Source organism: Ictalurus furcatus, chromosome 16 (genome assembly GCF_023375685.1).
Source record: "Ictalurus furcatus strain D&B chromosome 16, Billie_1.0, whole genome shotgun sequence".
NCBI classification, from domain to species: Eukaryota; Metazoa; Chordata; class Actinopteri; order Siluriformes; family Ictaluridae; genus Ictalurus; species Ictalurus furcatus.
Genome location: NC_071270.1, coordinates 11,167,226 through 11,186,242, shown reverse-complemented (window position 1 = coordinate 11,186,242; position 19,017 = coordinate 11,167,226). Strand labels below are relative to the sequence as shown.

General features: G+C 38.2%; 1 protein-coding gene across 1 annotated transcript in view; it reads left to right on the top strand.

Annotated features, from left to right (window-relative positions):
• Positions 1-19,017, top strand: part of frem2a (FRAS1 related extracellular matrix 2a) — an 88,941-nt gene that overhangs the window by 56,275 nt on the left and 13,649 nt on the right. Inside the window, exons 8-15 of the mRNA XM_053644656.1 lie at positions 1,449-1,658; positions 1,794-1,991; positions 5,452-5,616; positions 6,227-6,409; positions 6,915-7,045; positions 9,055-9,213; positions 13,592-13,895; positions 16,458-16,589. Coding sequence (XP_053500631.1) covers positions 1,449-1,658; positions 1,794-1,991; positions 5,452-5,616; positions 6,227-6,409; positions 6,915-7,045; positions 9,055-9,213; positions 13,592-13,895; positions 16,458-16,589 — 1,482 coding nt within the window. The remainder of the gene's footprint in view (positions 1-1,448; positions 1,659-1,793; positions 1,992-5,451; positions 5,617-6,226; positions 6,410-6,914; positions 7,046-9,054; positions 9,214-13,591; positions 13,896-16,457; positions 16,590-19,017) is intronic.

Here is a 19,017-nt window from a genome sequence, read left to right as displayed (position 1 = left end):
GAGGGATATTCCTGTATTTTTCTTCATTGAAGAAAAAATATTTTTCCCATACTTTTTGCACTGCTTAGGAGTGCTGAGAGCTGTACACAGCACCTTTTAACAACAGGACTCCTTCTGAAACCAGATTATAGAGTATCATAGAGCTAAGGAACCAGCTTTTAGTTGTTGAATATACAATACTGATTTCTTCTGGTTTTGTGTGTCTCATACTAAATTGTTTCAGAAATTAAAACAAAATCTAAGATAAAACAAAGGCAACCTGAAACACAAAATACAGTTTTTAAATGAAATGTTATTTATTGAAGCAAAAAAGTTATCCAATACCTACTGGGCCTGTGTGAAAATGTATTTGCCCCTGTAGTTACTAATTCCCCAAATCTATGAAACTGCACTGATAATGGGGCTCAGCTGGACTAGACACAACCAAGCCTGCAAACCCTGTTCAATCAGATCAACATTTAAAGAGAACTTTTTCAACAGCATTAAGTTTTTTCAAAGGTCTTACCCAGTAACACACTATACCAAAATTGAAAGAAATTCCAGAAATGATGAGGAAGAAGGTGATTGAAATACATCAATACAAAAAGAGCACAGCAACTACTCATCCAGCAAGTCACAAAAGAGCCAAGGACAACATCAAAGGAACTACAAGCTTCTCTTGCATCCATAAAGGTCACTATTCATGACTCCACTGTCAGAAAGACACTGGGAAAAAATTGCATCCATGAAAGTGTGGCAAGGTGCTAACACTTTGCTAACCCAGAAGAACATTAAGGCTTGTCTGAATTTTGCCAAAACATACCTTGATGATCTTCAAACTTTTTGGGAAAATTTTCTGTGGATTGATGCATCGAAAGTGGAACTTTTTGGAAGACAGGGGTAAAACACAGAATTCCACAAAAAGAACATCATACCTACAGTCAAGCATGGTGGTGGAAGTGTGATGGTGTGGGGATGCTATGCTGCTTCAGGGCCTGGGCAACTTGCAGTAATTGAGGGAAATATGAATTCTGCTCTCTACCAGAAAATTCTAAAGGAGAGTGTCCGGTCTTCAGTCTGTAAATTGAAACTCAAGCGCAACTGGTTTATGCAGCAAGATAATGATCCAAAGCACAGGATTAAGTCCTAGTGAAAGACTGATCTCCAGTTATCAGAAGTGTTTGGTTGCAGTTATTGCTGCTAAAGATTGTACAACCAGATTTTAAGTTTAAAGGGGCAATTAGTTTTTCACATGGGTGATGGGTGTTGGATAGGTGCTTTTTACTTCAATAAAAAAATTATAAAATAAAAACTGTATTGTGTGTTTACTCAGGTTGACTTTGTTCTATGTTGTATTTTGTTTGAAGATTTAAAACTATTTAGTATGAGATATACACAAAAACAGAAGAAATGCATTTTCACAGCACTGTAGTCTTATGTCTCTCTTACTTCACTTTTTTGTCTTCTAGCTGGAGTGGACTACGTGGGTATCAGTAAGAATTTGGACTTTGCTCCGGGGGTGAACATGCAAACCATCCGGGTCACCATTCTGGATGATCTCAGCCAGCCGCTGCTTGAGGGCACTGAGAAATTCGAGCTCGTCCTACACTTGCCCTCGAATGCGATTCTGGGAGAGCTGACAAAAGCCACCATCTTAATTAACGATTCCACCTCAGACCGTTAGTGTATTATTAAAAACCCACTGTACACACCATTGTATTTGGGCAATTTCTACTCAATCATACATAGAAAATCTATATTATAAAAAGTTTGTTTTTATAGATTGAATTCCTTATCGATCTCTAATGTAACAGTGCCAAAGATGCAGTTTAAACATCCTCTTCTGACTGGAGAAGAGCATGATAGACATCTCACTGCTGTGGTCCAGCGCAGTGGAGATAACACACACCAATCCACTGTACGTTGCTACACCCGCCAGGGATCTGCTCAGGTGGCCAGTGACTTTGAAGAGAGACCCAACACTGATGCATCTATCATCACCTTCTTACCAGGTAAAGTGTGTAGACAGTGTAGCATGTTTGAGAAGACTGACTTTGATCACCTGCTCAGATGTTTTTATTTGAAAGACAAACACATGACCAAGTATAACAACAAGAAGTAATACTTTACTGTGCTGGCTGTGCTGTATTAGACTTGCCTGAAAAGTCTGAATCCACTATGACATAAAAAAAAATCATTATTTGATAAAAACATACAAAATATAACATTGTGTTTAATTAATACATTAAGATGTAGAATTTTAAAAAACTTTTTATAAATATATTTATGTAAATATCTTGTCATAATATTTGCTTCATTTCTGAAATAGGAATTTATGTTTTATTTAAATGTGCTCCTATCACAGAGTCTCTTGTTTTCTCATAATGGCTAACAACAGATATTGATTTAGTTAGTACAGTCTTCAGTCAAACCCCAGTCTGCACCACAGTCCCATCAAGCCTCAAGCACAGCTTGACTTGACCCACCATCCCTTTGGGTACAGGGAAGACATGTATCAAGACTTCTCTCTGTCCTGCCACCAGATGGTGGAGTGATCCTTCCCTTGCTCTCCATACAGATGAGTCACTGTCTCTCTTCAAACAAACATTGAAGATCAACTGTTTCACTTACATTTAAATGAGCGCTAATTAAATTTAGTTTTTATTGTTTCTGTTTCTGTACAAACTTCTTGTTTTAACTCCTCTCTAACAGAACTTAACTTGATAGTATTCTTAGATCTTGCGTAAGAATATGTTTTCCTGGACACTGTAAAGCACTTTTGATACCTGGATATGGGAATCTGCTTAATGCTGTAAATGTAATTTCAGATGCACCTCCTGCCTCTTAGAGCTGTGAAGCTATCAGGCCAACACAATCTGCCTGTGCAATCACAGCAAGCCTATGCCATTGATTTGACGAATCCAAAAGAAGGTGGCTCAATTTGGAACACCTATGGCAAAGAAGAAGTCAATCTGTTTGGGAACACTCAATGCCCAATGTGGCTCACGGACAGGACAGAGACAGAGGTGTTTGACCAGGCTGCCTTGGCGCATGATTCAAAAACCAAATCAAAAAGTCTATGCTTTTACTGTGGTACGCTGCCACTGTTATGGATGACTATGCAACCAGTGATTCATGGTGTATTGCAATGAGTGTGTTTCTGTGTGCCTTATGTGAGCACTGCCCTTCAGACCTGGCCTACTTTTCCAAATGATCGGGTCACTGTGGTACAGAAGACCACACACTTTGAAATTAGGGCTATGGTCCCTGACAGCAACCCCAGCATACTGCCATGTGTGCAAAATGTCAGACACATTATACGTACCATTTTCTCACAGTGGTGTGAGAGTAGACATAAATACATTATCTTGCACTCTATATGATGATTTTGGTATGCTATGCACTATCTATGAGTGCTGTCTGTTATTATCTTGTGAGGTCATCAGGGCAGATTATGAACCCTCATGACAGTTTTGATTCCCGGCCTCCACTGGTTCTAAAGGAAACCGCCCTGGCATTCTTGAATGAAAGGAAGTAGAATGGAATGGAATGGAAAGTTATATACAGTCCACTCTGAAACTATTGGAACGGCCAATTGTAGTGTTTTTGATGTATACTGAAGACATTTGGGTTTTAGATCAAAAGATGAATATGAGAATAGTGTTTAGAATTTCAGCTTTCATTTTCTAGTATCTGTAAGTAGGTGTGTTAAAAGACATAGTACATTTTGTATCAGAGCACCCATTTGTAGGCGAGCAAAAATATTGGAACATGTGACTGACAGGTGTTTCTTGTTACCCATATCTGTCCTGTTAGATTGATTGTTTAAACAACAAATAGCTCTGAACATCTACTCTTGGTTTTAGCCTTCAGAGACTGCATTTGTTGTTTAAAAGGATAAGCCAACATGAAGTTCAGAGAGCTGTCTATGGGAGCAAATCAAGCCATTTTGAAGCTGAGAAAAGAAGGAAAATCAATCAGAGGCATTGCACAAACATTGGGAATAGTCAATACAACAATTTGTATCCTGAACAAAAAAGAAACCACTGCTGTACTGAGCAACAAGCACCGAATGGGTTGAGCAAGGCAAACAACAACAGCTTATGACAGAAACATTGTGAGAGTTGTTAAGAAAAACCCAAAAACCCAGTCAGTGACATCACCAATGACCTCCATAGGGCAAAGGTGAAGGTATCATAATCCACCGTTTGAAGAAGATTTCGAGAGCAGAAATATAGAGGCCATACCAGAACCGATATTAACCTCTACCAAAGTGATGGAAAGACCAAAATATGGCGAATGAAAGGTTCTGCTCATGATCCAAAACCTACAAGCTCATCTGTGACACATAGTGGAGGTAGTGTCTGCATGGCTGCTTCTGGAACAGGCTCACTAATCTTTATTGATGATGTAACTTATGATGGTAGCAGCAGAATTAAATCAGAAGTTTACAGGAACATTTTGTCTGCCAATTTACAGAGAAGTGCATCTAAATTGATCATGAGGATTTTGATCGGCGAGACAGTAATCCAAAACAGACTGCCACCTCAACAAAGGACTTTATCAGGGGGAAAAGTGGAAGGTTTGAGACCAATCACCAGACCTTAACACAATTGAGAAGCATTTCACCTCATAAAAAGGAGACTAAGGGAGAAGCCTCCCAAAACAAGCAACAACTGAAAGAAGCTGCAGTAAAAGCATGGAAAAGCATTACAAAAGAAGAAAATGAGCAGTTTGGTGATGCCAGTGAGTCTCAGGCTAGATGTAGTTATTGCAAGCAAAGGATATGCAACCAAATATTAATTGTTATTTACTTTAATTTACTCACCTAAAATTGGGTGGTCTGATACAAAAGGTTCTGTGTTTTATGTCATTTAACACATCTAGATGTAAATACCAGGAAATAAAAGCTGAAATCCTAAACTCTTGTCTCATATCCATCTTTTGATCTCAAACTCAAATGTCTTCAGTGTATAGCATAATCAAATGAATTGGCTTTGCTGTTACAATAGTTTCAGAGGAGGCTGTAAGTAACCGTGGTTCTATGACTGAGCAATGGGCTGCTTCCTCCACCTGGGTCACTTGGTTTGACAAGAATGGGCAGAGGATAAGTATGACATAGTGGGGGCCTTTTACAGGCTACGCATGTGAAGTGACAGTTACATACTGTATAACCTTCCAAATTTTGTTTTCGAAAAGTAATCTGGAAAAACTGTTAATTTCTCATACTGAAAATTACTGAAATTAAAACTGTAACTTTATAAAAAGTTGCTCTCAATTTGCCAAGAAGCAGATGATTGAAGACATTTTCAGCAGCTGACAAAATTGAAGGTATTATTTAATTTGAGATTAAATATACAATTAGAGATAAAAAGAGACCTTCATAGATGTATTTCATGGCCGTCCAGTGCATTTAGGTATCAGCTATATACATACAAAAGGGGTTGATCCCTCTGATCTTGCTCTCTCAAGGTGATACAGAGAAGCCGTGCATGTTAACTCTGGTGGATGACTCAGTGTATGAAGATGAGGAGGAGATGAGGCTTGTGCTCGGGAGTGCTACGAGTGACTCCCCATATGGAGCGACAATAGGCACAAAGAACGAAACACTCATCAAGATTAAAGACAGTGCTGACAGTAAGAGAGAAAGAAAACACTGTTGTATTCTTATTTCTTTTGTATATTTTAAAAAAGAGAATTCTTTGTCAGGATTGGCATGGGTTTTACAAATTCTTGCACTGACCGGGAAGGAGCATTATTTCATCATTTTCCACTTTTAATGCATCAAACCGAAATAGCTATGACATTTATAAATGACACAAGTAAAAACACTATAAATATCAACAAAAATTATTAAAACCACATCACATGGATGTCTTTTTACTGTAACAGTTTGATTAAGGTATAAACACTTTTAGCCACAAGGAGAAGTAGATAGACTATATATATAACTAGCTATCAGGGTAAAGTAATGATGTTACATCAACAGTCAGGTATTTATCCAGTTTCTTAGTCATGTTGACCTGATTCTTCAACATTTCATCTAGTGGTCAATGCAGTGTAATAGATTCCCAAGGGGAAATTTCAGGTGTAACTCAACAAGAGTGTTATAAAAAAAACCATTGCAGATGGATAATAATTGTTGAAATGTAAAGATTCAAGTTATAGTTATATAAAAAATAGAGATTGATTATATTAGTTTATTGATACAAAGAATAATTAACTAAAATGTCATCATTCTTTTCAGAGCCAATTATCAAGTTTGCTGAGACAAAGTTGAGCGTGAACGAGCCGAAAGAGTCAGGGAAGATAAGTATTGTGCGGATCCATGTGCGTCGAATGGGAGATTCCTCTAAAGTGTCTGTGGTGAGAATACACACTAAAGACGGTTCAGCTGTGTCGGGAGAAGACTATCACCCCATCTCTCAGGGTGAGGAAGCTCATAACACTCATAATGAGTGAAGCTACTGTACATTTCTCTTTTTTCAGCCTTTGTACTGTATGTGAATAATATCTGAGTCTGGATAAGTAGTTACATTAAAACATCCTATGAATTCCATATGCTTAAAGCTTTATGGCTGTGCTTTCAGTTAGGGTTGCTGGATGGGATTGATTCGTTCCAAATAATCACTGTTTTATACCTTCCTAACTGGCTACAAATAATCTCAAACTGTGTTTAAATAACATCTAAATGAAATTTTATGCACAAGGTTATTTAGGTTATTTATATGCATAAGGTATTTCTAGATCAATGGCAACCCTAGTCGAGTTACAAGGATGTATTCCAAGTCGAGATTTGATTACAGAAGTAAGCTCTTTTATTTCATTCTGGTTATGGCATAAATGTACAGGAGAGGTTCTGTCCAGAACCCCCACATGTTTTTTCATTTCTACCCACACTGAGAAAGCTGGCATGTGTATGTGTTCCTGTGCAGATGTTGAATTTAAGGAAGGTGAAACAGAACATTTTGTGGAGGTGGAGGTCCTGTTTGATGGGGCCAGGGAAATGAGAGAAGCCTTCACTGTCCACCTCAAACCTGATGAGAACATGGTGGCTGAAATCCAGGTATAGTGATCATTCTGTTTAATGTTAAACTTTGGAGTATCTGTATTAGACATCTCTATACATAAAAAAGTTTCAACTGGTAGTACAAGCTTATTATGCTGCTGCTGCTTGTTTAATATTTGAAGACACCTTGTTTTTTTTTATTTAATGTGATTGTTTAATGACACACTTCAAAGCTGTGTGAGAGATATTTGAAGAGGAAAGAGACAGTGTTGTTCGTACAGTAATGCAATGGCCTGTCTAGTCACCAGACCTTAACCCCAGTCAGGCTACTTTGAAAGGAAGGATCAAAGGGTTTGAAAGAAAGAAAGGTGTCCAGGATCTCAGCAAACCTCAGGGAAGTCTTGCAATTGGCTTGGTAGAACAACATCAGGAAAAACCGCCAGTGGCACAGCAGTTATATCTTTCAAGAGAGATTTTTCATGAATGTACATTTAATGGTTGTCTAATTAATGTCACAAATATGTACGTGTTATATCATTCTCTTCAAATGAACCTGGTCAGTCTTTAATGTGTTAAATTATCGCAAACTGACACAGAATATGCTCATGTATCGAAAGTATTTTGAAAGGTGAGGTGTCCTCAGAATTTGATGGGTAATGTTTGTACTAATTTTAAAAAAATTATTGATTTTTTAAGCCATACATTTAACATGCATTTTGTTGTCAGATGCAGGCTCTGCATCCTATCACAAAAATTATTTTTGTTTTTTAATGATAAATATATGGATTACCATATACACTCACTGAACACTTTGTTAGAACCACTACACTAATACTGGGTAGGACCCTTCGCTCTCAAAACAGTCTCAATTCTTCGTGGCATGGATTCCACAAGATGTTGGAAACATGTCTTTGAGATTTAGGTCCAGGTTGACATTATTGCATCATGCAATTCCTGCAGATTTTTCAAGTGCACATTCTTGCTGCGAATATCCCATTTTACCACATCCTAAAGGTGTTCTGTTGGATTCAGATATGGTGCCTGGGAAGGCCACTGAAAAACACTGAACTCATTGTCATGGTCATGAAACTAGTTTGAGACGACTTTTGCTTTGTTACATCGTGCATGTGGCATTCAAGCAATGATTGTTTGGTATTAACAGGCCCAAAGCTTGCCAAGAAAACATTCCCCACCCCATTACACCACCTCCACCAGCCTGGAGTGTTGACACTATGCAGGTTGGGTCCATGGATTCGTGTTGTTGGTGCCAAATTCTGACTCTACCTGACTCTGTGTGCCATCAGACCAGGCTACGTTTTTACAGTCTTCAACTGTCCAGTTTTGGTGAGCCTGTGTCCACTGCAGCCTCAGCTTTCTGTCCTTGACTGACAGAAGTGGACCCCAACTTGGTCTTCTGCTGCTGTAGCCCATCCGCCTCAAGGATTGACGTGTTGTTCATTCTAAGATGCTTTTCTGCTCACCACAATTGTACAGAGTGGTTATCTGAGTTTTACGGTAGCCTTTCTGTCAGCTTGAACACATCTGTCCATCAACAAGTTGTTGACGTCTCTCACCAACAAGTTGTTTCCGTGCGCAGAACTGCCCCTCATTGTATGGTTTTTTTTTTTTTCATTTACTTTATTTTATTTAATCATTCTGAGTAAACTCTAGAGAATGATGAGCATGAAAATCCCAGGAGATCAGCAGGTATAGAAATACTCAAAACCAGCTTGTCTGGCACCCACAATCATGCCACAGTTAAAATGACAGAAATCACATTTTCCCCCCATTCTGATGGTTGATGTGAACATTACCCAAGGCTTCTGGTCTGTGTCTGCATGATTTTCTACATTGCACTGTTTGCACATGATTGGCTGATTAGATAATTGCATGAATGTGTTGGTGTACAGGTGTTCCTAGTAAAGTGCCCAGTGGGTATATATTCCCAGGTACTGTGAAATAAGGTTAAAACTTGGTATTTGTGTTTTTGTTTATTTATGTCTGTAGAATGATGACTAATGGAGAATCAGGCTACAGTGCTTTATTAATTCTTTTTTGATTGGCAGATGTCCAAGGCCATAGTGTACATTGAAGAGACCAACAGCATGGCTGACGTCACGTTCCCCTCACTGCCGCATGTTGTGTCTCTGCTGCACTATGATGATGTCAGAAGGACTATACACAATGCTCACCCACCAGCCGGCTATCCAGTGGTCTGTGTGACGGTATGTCTGTCAGTGCTATCTATAATAGTCTATAATATATGAAAAGATGTCCTTGTTGCTATTGTGTTTAGCGCTTCATTAAAACAACACAAACTGTTCTCTGAATACTACTGAAGCCAAGGCTAGGCATAGTTTATGCACAACCTGTTTAATATAATATGCACCATAGTGATAGTGCAATGTGTTTTTATTAAAACTTCAGGCTTACCATCAAAGTTATTATAAGTGTTCTTAAAAGCACACTTGAAATACAAAGTAACAGGCGTATCCTTGTCTTTCTTAACTCAAGTTGGCAAACTGTAAAGGGACTTCATATAAAGGCCCACAATACCTAATTATAAAGTATATGCCTTCTAAAGCAAAAGAAAGAGAATGAAGAAACCTCAGATATTTTTGGAGTAGTCTATTTTCTTTTTTTTGGCCTGCCACCAACCCCCTCACTTTGGAGCACCATTAAGACTTTATTTATTTTTATTTTATTCATGTTTTCATATATGTTATACTTTGTATTCAACAGTTAGTATGGATGAGTGGTGGGTGTAGGGCATGGAGAGGACAGTTATAAGACTGAGCAGACAAGACAGGAACAAGATAAGACAAGATCGTGGATGTGATTGAGATATGGTGGGGGCAGGGGGTATGGGGGAAAGTGTGTAATATCTGAAATGTCAGTTGACTTAATTAATATGTATAACACCGACTTTGGATTCTGAGAGTGTTGTATGCATGTATGTTTAGTTTGTTTACTGGTGTTTGTGAGCATCCTGTTTGAGGTGTGTGGTATGGCTTTGATTATGTGGTTGGTCTGTAGAAACTATATTGTTGGCTATTGTATTCCCTGGTGTATGTAGGTGATCAGTGGTGCCCAAATAGAGTTAAACTTGAAAGTTTTATTTTTGATTGAGGCAGAGAGTTTTTCCATTGTTATATAGTCGATTAATAGGTTTTTCCAATGTGTAATATTAATATTGTTATTTGATTTCCAATTTGTTAGTGTGGTTTTCTTGGCGATGATTAGCACTGTAAGGAGGACTATTGTGTTTTCCTTTGTAATGTTGATCCAGATGTATCTGCAAGTAGGCAGTGTGAAGGGGTAAGTGGATTGGTGCTATTTAGAAAAAATGTTCCCTCAGTGATTAGTTTCCAGAACTGCTTACCTGGTGTGCAGTCCCACATGGCATGTATGTAATCGTCTGGTTTATTTTCTGTGCACTGTGTGCATATGTCTAATTCCCCAAAGCCCATTCTAAACATCCTATGACCTGTGTAATGAGTTCCATGGATTATTTTGTATTGTATCGGGTGCAGACTAGTGTTATTAGCTATGAGGTACATGTTCTGTAATATCTGTTGCCAAAAGTCTTCTCTAGGTGTGATTGCTAAGTCATCTTCCCATTTTTTACAGGGTATGGTAATTGAGGAGTCAGATTAGGATATTTGGATAAGACTTTAGTTGGTGGTGATATATTTTGTAGTTCTGATATTAATAGGGGAGGTCTAATGTCTTGTCTTTTAGTCAGTAGTCTATTTTAGGAGTAGTCTATTTTCAACAGTAATAACAGTAATGCTTTGTGCTGTAGTGTGGGGGGGGGGGGGGTTGGCGTTTAATTGTTAAGGTCCATAACACCAGGCAGAATGGGTTCTTGCGAGCTGATTTCTATTGAAAGGGAAGGGCAACTGATTACATCACTTGAGCAAGTACATTATAGGGCATTAGTATTTACAGCACCCCAGAAATCTCATTATTATGTGTTCATCAGTGTGTGTGCTATATTTTATGCATTTGTGTCTGCTTAGTGTATCTTCTCTGTCTTAATGTCTGTGAAGATCTTTACCAAGAGTTTCAATCATTTTGAATATGAGTAGTAAGTCACAAGAAGGACTTTTGTCTCAACTGTATAGTAACTCGAATGTATTGCAACTAATTAACTAACTCAAACATAACTAATGAACACTAATTATTCATTATTCATTTGCAAATCCAGTTTTAAATGAAGGCTTAATAATAGTGAGTGAGGACAGTGTATTTTTGATTAGAACTGATGAAGCCCTTTGGATACAAGGCAAACCATCTTCATGACTCCCAGGACTTCATATTCATGCAGAGGAAGCATAATTTGCTGGTTAAATCTGGTGTTATTGCTGTTTTGATTGAGGGCAAGCCAATTTTTTTTTTCTTCACATTTGCTTGGCGTTGCTTTTCTGTGGTTATAAATTAATGCCCTGTGCTGACGTAGATGAAGGGGTGCAAAAGGAGGTGTGACATTCAAAATCTGTCCATGCATTCCCACCTCCTGAGACGACCTCTTAGCACAGACATGAAATAAAATCATATTTTCTTAAGTAAAAGCACATCCTTATAATACCTGTTACTTTCTTACAACCCTGTTTTGTGAATGTTCACGCTTTATGTCACCTCACTTGCAACATATGCAACTTCTCCCAAATACTAAACTAAATACATCAGAGTTAATTATTTTATCTGTAACAAACAACAAAGGGCAAACAACTCAGCTGTGGCTACTAAAGGCCAAATGCACAATAAATGTTTTTAAATTGTTTAGTCATACTGCTATATAAAGTAGTTTTTAAATCCACACCAGCTGTGAGATGACTTGTAAAACACACACCCATCTGTCCTGCTGCATTTGTGTTACATGGGAAAGTGAAGCAAAACCACACAGATCTCCATCCAAATCCATTAAAAATAATATTACTCTGGTTTGTTATGTTAAATAATTTATTTACATAATATAGTTGCTGTTAGGATACCAATAGCACTCTCATTGAAATGCACACTTGACACAAGGTCATATTTCCTCCCCTGCTCTACTTTTTCTCCCTCTAATGACCTTCCTGGAGAATCTGGAGAAAACCCACATGAACACGGGGGGACCATGCAGAACTCCCAGAGAGTAACCCAAGCTCAGGATTAAACCCAAGACCCTGGAGCTGTGAGGCAGTGATGCTATCCACTGTGCCACAATGTTGCCTGCTATATGTAGTGATTTGTTAAAAACATAGAAAACCATTTCAACTCTTTAGATAACAGGTGTAAATACAGTACATGTACTGACTTGTGAGCATCAGTTCCATTAATAAAAACTCAAAGTAAGAATATAACTGCAGATGAACTGTTATATCACATATACAGTAGTAATTATTCATATTCTGTACACTAAAGTATGAGTCTTGTATTTTTAGTGTTTGTTTTTATATTGGGAAACTCTATAGAGTGGAAAAATGCATTGTGACCAATGCATGTCTTGTGTAAGAAGTCATTCTGTCTATATTCATCACTGACCACCTGTGCTTTTGCTCATAATGCCTTTTGATCTCTGTATTAACTTGGTACACTATATGGCCGAAGGTTTGTGGACACAGGACCATCATATGGGGTTCTTCCCTAAACTGTTGCCACAATGTTCGAAGCACACAGTTGTGTATTATGTGTTTAAATGCTGTAACATTACAGTTCCCCTTCACTGGAACTAAAAGGCCCAAATATGACAATGCTCCTGTGCACAAAGTGAGGTCCATAAAAACATGGCTGGAAGGTTGGCATGGAAGAACTCGAGTGACCTGCACAGAGCCCTGACATCAACCCCACTGAACACCTTTGGGATGAACTGGAACATCAACTACACTCCAGGCCTCCTCAGACATCAATGTTCTTGTGGCTGAATAGACAAATTCCCACAACCATGCACTAATATCTAGTGGGAAGCCTTCCCAGAAGAGTGGTGGTTATTCCAACAGCAAAGACGGTCTAAATCTGGAATGGGATGCTCAACAAGCACATATGAGTGTTATGGTCAGGTGTCTACTAACTTTTGGCCAAATAGCGTAATTGTATATTTGACCCATTTTAATTTTTTGTTAGCATTCAGAATAAAAACATGCACACTTGAATTTGTGACACTGCCACTAAAAACACCGTAAACTCGGGTGAAAGAGAAGACAGAAAATATATTTTTTCTAAGACTGTAACTCCTGTCGACCAGTTGGTTATTTCTACCACTCAAATTGTATTTTTTTTTAAAAATGAAGTGAAATCTAATAGTATGTAACCATGAAAATGCCATTGTTCTGCACTGTGCATAGTGAGTTCTTAAAGGTTTGTTTGTTTATTGCAGCAGCTAACCTAACCACACCTCTTGATAAATAATAGAGTCATTCAAACCCAACCCATTTTACATTTGCTCCACTCTGCTTCAGGTTACCATCTCCACAAATGCTCAGGAAGATAACAAAAATATACAATGTGTCTGGCTTATCCTGACATAATTATTATTATGCACGTGCTATGATCTTGCTCAATGTTAATCTCCTTAATTTACTGCAACTCAACACTTCCGTTCTTTTTCATCTTCTCTAGGCATGCAACCCCAGGCACCCAGAATATGAGAAAACAAGCTCGATATGTGCAAGTGAGCACATCAATGACACGCTAACACACTATCGCTGGCTTGTCAGTGCCCCCACTGGGCCAGACGGCATCACCAGCCCTATGAGGGAAGTGGATATTGAAACCTTTTTCACCTCCTCCAAGATAATCACGCTGGACTCCATCTACTTCCAAGCCGGCTCACGGGTTCAGTGCGCCGCCCGTGCCGTTAACTCCAACGGGGATGAAGGCCTGGAGCTCAGCAGCCCCATCATATCCATAAGCATGAAAGAGGGTCAGGCAACATGCAAACTTCATGATCATTTCAATACAATGTTAGTGGAAGAAGAGGTGGAATGATGTACAACCTAACGTTTTCAAAGTAGTAATGTAGTTATGTCTTCATATTTCAGCCATAATTATTGGTACCCTTCTTAGAACTAAGCAAAAGTGATTGCATAAAATAAGCATTGTACACAGTAATTCTAATTTTTCACATAAACAAGGTGAAACTAACTTTAAGACAAATAGTTGCTGAACAGGACAAATCAGTTAATGTATATAAATATACACTCACCATCCACTTTATTAGGAACACCTGTACACCTACTCATTTATGCAGTTATCTAATCAGCCAATCATGTGGCAGCAGCACAATGCAAAAAAAGCATGCAGATACAAGGCAAGAGCTACAGTTAATGTTCACATCAAAAATCAGAATGGCGGGAAAAGGTGATATCTCTGTGACTTTAACTGTGGTGTTGTTACCAGATGGGCTGGTTTGAATATTTCAGAAACTGCTGATTTCCAGGATTTTCACACATAACAGCCTCTACGGTTTACACAGAATGGTGAGAAAAACAAAAAAGACTAAGTGAGCGACAGTTCTGTGGGTGGAAACGCCTTGTCGATAAGAGAGGTCAGAGGAAAATGGCCAGATTGGTGTGAGCTGTCAGGAAGGATATAGTAACTCATATAATCACTCTTTACAACTGTGGTGAGCAGAAAAGCATCTTAGTATGCACAAAACATCAAACCTTGAGGTGGATGGGCTACAACAGTTGAAGACCATATTGGGCTCCACTCCTGTCTGCCAAGAACAAGAATCTGAGGCTGTCATGGGACAGTTGATTTTATGCATTGTTCTACTGCTCAAACAATTGGCTGTTTTGATATCTGCATAAATGAGCAGGTGTACAGGTGTTCTATTAAGCACAATTAGCAACATAAAAATAAGTGTCACATGTCTGGAACAGTTGGACATTCACCAGGATTTGAACCCATGGGCAGCAGTGGCTCATGACTATACATTGGATCGTTGTTGGGGCAGAACAACATTATTAACCGCATAGCCCTCAAACAAAATTAAATTAAGAGGTTATCACTAGCCTATAACTGAGAGTCGAGAGTCAACAACATCCAGCATACAGTCTAGCCGCTCTTTTTGAGCAGTTTTAGACATACCTTTGTACAACTGTGTTCGATACAGCAGGTCTGTTTACCAGTTTCAGAAAAGTGCCATCAAATCTACATCTGAAAAACCACACAAAAGACCTGACACTAGTCCAAAAATTATGCGCATTGGAAAAGGGAGACATTTTCCTTATTTTTTCATCCTTTGTGTGAGAAACAAGTTTTTCACACATATTTCTGATGTACGGACATTATCGACCCTTTCCCTCCCCCAATCCTTGCAATATATCTTACAAAAGATAAGATGTATTTGGCGGCCCCATAATTGTGCAATATCTAGGAAGGGGTGCAAGTCAATGGAACAACAGGTTATATCTATCAAATAGCAACATTTTTTAAATCGTTGGTCACTCAAAAGAGGTCTTTAGTATTTCAATGAAGTTTAAAATGTATGAAGTTGTGAATTATGACTTGATTAACATTTGTTGAATGGCTGAACTACAGCTGAACGGGGCGAGCCACCACTGTCCACGAGCAAACCAGCACCTAAACTTCACCAAGAGTTATTAGATCTACAGGCTGGTGGTTCAGGGGCTCTTGTGCCATTGATCAGACCTGTGGTCTGTACTAGAAATCCACATGCACAACCTAAGAATATACAGGAGCTTAAAATGTTGATGAATTCTTTATTTCTAAATGTACCTGTCTTGCTATACAAAATGGGACATGATTAAATGAACATGTCATAGTTATGCTAATTATTATTCCAGTGTTTTATTTAGTTATCAATCTTAAAGCATTTTGTTTAGTAATTACAATGATTTATTTGGTTAATGCAGTAAAACTAATAGGAACTTATGTAGTTGCTACTTTGAGGAATGTAAATCTGGACCCACCGATGGGTGTAAAGGGTAAAAGGCTGTATGTATTATTTGTCTTGCATTATGTGAATGCCTTGATTATCAGAACACCACAGAGCATTAAACAAGAACATTTGTGAAGATGCTTTGAGCCTGAAAAACAATTTGGCCAGCTCAACAGTATAATCATTAGCATTTTGTTGACCTCTTGAATTAGTCTTTTAAAAATTAAAATACAATAAAATGTGCAGCCTTATTTTGTAATTTGCCTTCTCATTTTCTAGAGAGAGATTGTTCTCCTGTTATTATTTTTTGTTTATTTAATAAAAAAGTAGCCCCATAGCTATGTGTTTATGAATAAGAATCGCACACCTTACTCTAAGATTTTCATGCACACGGTAGCAACTGTGAATTTGATAGACTCACAAATAATATACAATTAAAGCAAATCAAGGAATAATGATCTTGGGATTACAGTGCCATGATGGATTGAGTTCAACTGATTACTGCACAGCTGTAGACTACACAAAGGACTTCAATATGACTTCACTGTGCTAATCACTTTGTTTGATATTCCTCAGCAGGAATGTGTCACCCTCGTAAAGTGGGCACAGTAGGTGCCGAGCCTTTCTCGGCCAAGCTCCACTACACCGGCGCTGAGGACCCAGAACATGCCAACCTCATCAAGCTTAGTGTCACCATGCCTCACATAGATGGTGAGCAGTTGTCTTGCTGATACTTTTGAAGAGAGCTTTGTTTGCCAAATTGTACATCAGGTTGTTCTTTCACATATCCCACGGGAATAGCCAGGTATTAATATTGGATTAATGTTTCACTGTGTGTGAAGGTAAACACATACAGTATTTCACAGTTTCAAGCAAATGCCTTTCCTTGTGTTATTTTAATGGTTATTTTTTAGATACCAGAGAAATTCAGAGCCCGCATTATCATAATTATGAAACATCAACACAACATCTGTTACTTTTTCACACATTTCAAGGCTGTGATGTAGGCCACAGGAGAAACAGCACCTATAAATAGCAAGTATAATTCTACTTTATTACACCTCTCTACTTTATAGCGTTCTCTACTTTACAGCTGTTCAGTACTTTATAATGCCATGGCAACCAGCAATGCTTGCAGTTTGTATGTAAGTTTGGCATTAAAGTGATATTATGAATCTACCTGGTGAGAAAGATTTTAAGAGACTGTTAAATTATTATTCTCTGACAGCATTTTTCCAGCCTTTTGTTGAAACAGCTGAGCTATAACGATCATACAGGAAAAATTAACCTAAAGCTTTGTATTCAGTCATGGGGATCCAGTGCACTGTATTTTATGTGATTTCTCTGTTCTAACATTCCTGATTGGAACGTTATCTAGGAAATTATCAAGTCCACATGGGCTAATTAAAATGTGTTTGTGCAACTCTGAGACGGTCTTCGAAGCTGGACGAGTTAGAACAACAAGAATTTATGTTGTAGGGCATTGGATTCATTGTTGGATCTAGGAATGTTGTCTCTTTATTAAGAAATTTCCATGCAGCATAGTTGAGATCCATAGCAGGGGTCCAAACATAGAGAGGCAGGGTAATCAAAAGCAAATTCATACTCTGAAGTAGTGAAACAAGGAACTAAGAAAACTAGAGAAAAGCTAAAACATGGCTAGGAAATGTAAAGAACAATGTGCAGTAAGACCAGCACAGAGTATCTCAAAAATGATGAAGAATATTTGGCATAAAGACACACACACACACACACACACACACACACCCTTGGAACTATGGACCCTGGAACTGTGAAGTGTCCATTGTGCAGGACGTTTGGAATGAGGTTAAATACACCAGTTAATGAAACACAACTAATAATGAAAAGTGAAATTACTGACCATGGGGTACGTTCAAACAGAGATGGAGCAGGGGAGCCATAAGAAGTAGAAAACAGGAACCAAAACCAATGGCAATCAGGAAGCAAAAGAGAATATAAATTTAAAACAGGACCAGTAGGATATACAGTTTACTGTATATACATCTGTGACAAGTCTGCTTGCTTTTATTGTTAAGTATATTTAGTTTGTAGTTTAGAGTTATTTAAACACAGACACACACATACATACACACATATATAATGTATTCAAAAGTCTTAGGCACATGCAAATAAATGCTGTAGAGCAAAGATGCCATCAAAGATAATGAAATTAAATATAAAGAACAGTAAACAGTAATAAATTAAACAAAGGCATTATTTGGTGTGATAACCCTTTGCATAAAAAAATTAGTCTCATGTAGGATTAGTGCAGTTTAATAAGGAAATTAGCTGATAGGTTTTATTGAGCATCTTGCAGAACCAGCCACAGTTCTGGAAACTTTGACTGTCGCACTTGCTTCTTATTTTTGCAAATCCAGCAAAATCCAGCAGCCTTCATTATGTTTTTTGTCTAAAAAAGTGTCTCTTACCACTTAATATGCTGCTTTCTTTACTGACATACAAACATTGTTCTAACATTTAATTTTGTGCTGGAAAACTAATGTTTGGAAATGTAACATGTTTTCGTACTGACTCGATAATATAGAAGTCATATAATAAAAATCTATAACAAAGTTTGTACTAAAAAAAATAGGGTGCCTAAGACTTTGTGTGTGTGTGTGTGTATGTGTGTGTGTGTATGTGTGTATATATATATATATATATATATATATATATATATATATATATATATATATATATATAATACATACACACACACACACACACAGTGCCCTCCAAGGGTACCACAGAGTGGCAACCTTGGTAAATATGACCAAAGAAGGCTGTGTGTCATGATTTCCCCTTGAAGCAGCGTGCTCTAAGCGTGAATGCGCGAGCACCTGCTTTTCCGTTGTTGACAGTAGTGACATCTGGACACGTGTGTTTTGTTTATGTTTCTGTCATGTCTCCTCCCTGTTCTGTCATTGGCTGGGATTTCACGTGTGTCTATATTGCCCTCAGCTGCTAGCAGTTTAGATGCTGATCATGTCCACATATATACCGCGTGCCTCCCAGCCCACGGCGTGGAAGATTATCGTAGAGTTAGTTTAGTAGTCATAGTCACGGTCCATGTTTAGAGTTAGTTCACGCTGGGTTATCCGCTCCCAGTTCCTCATCA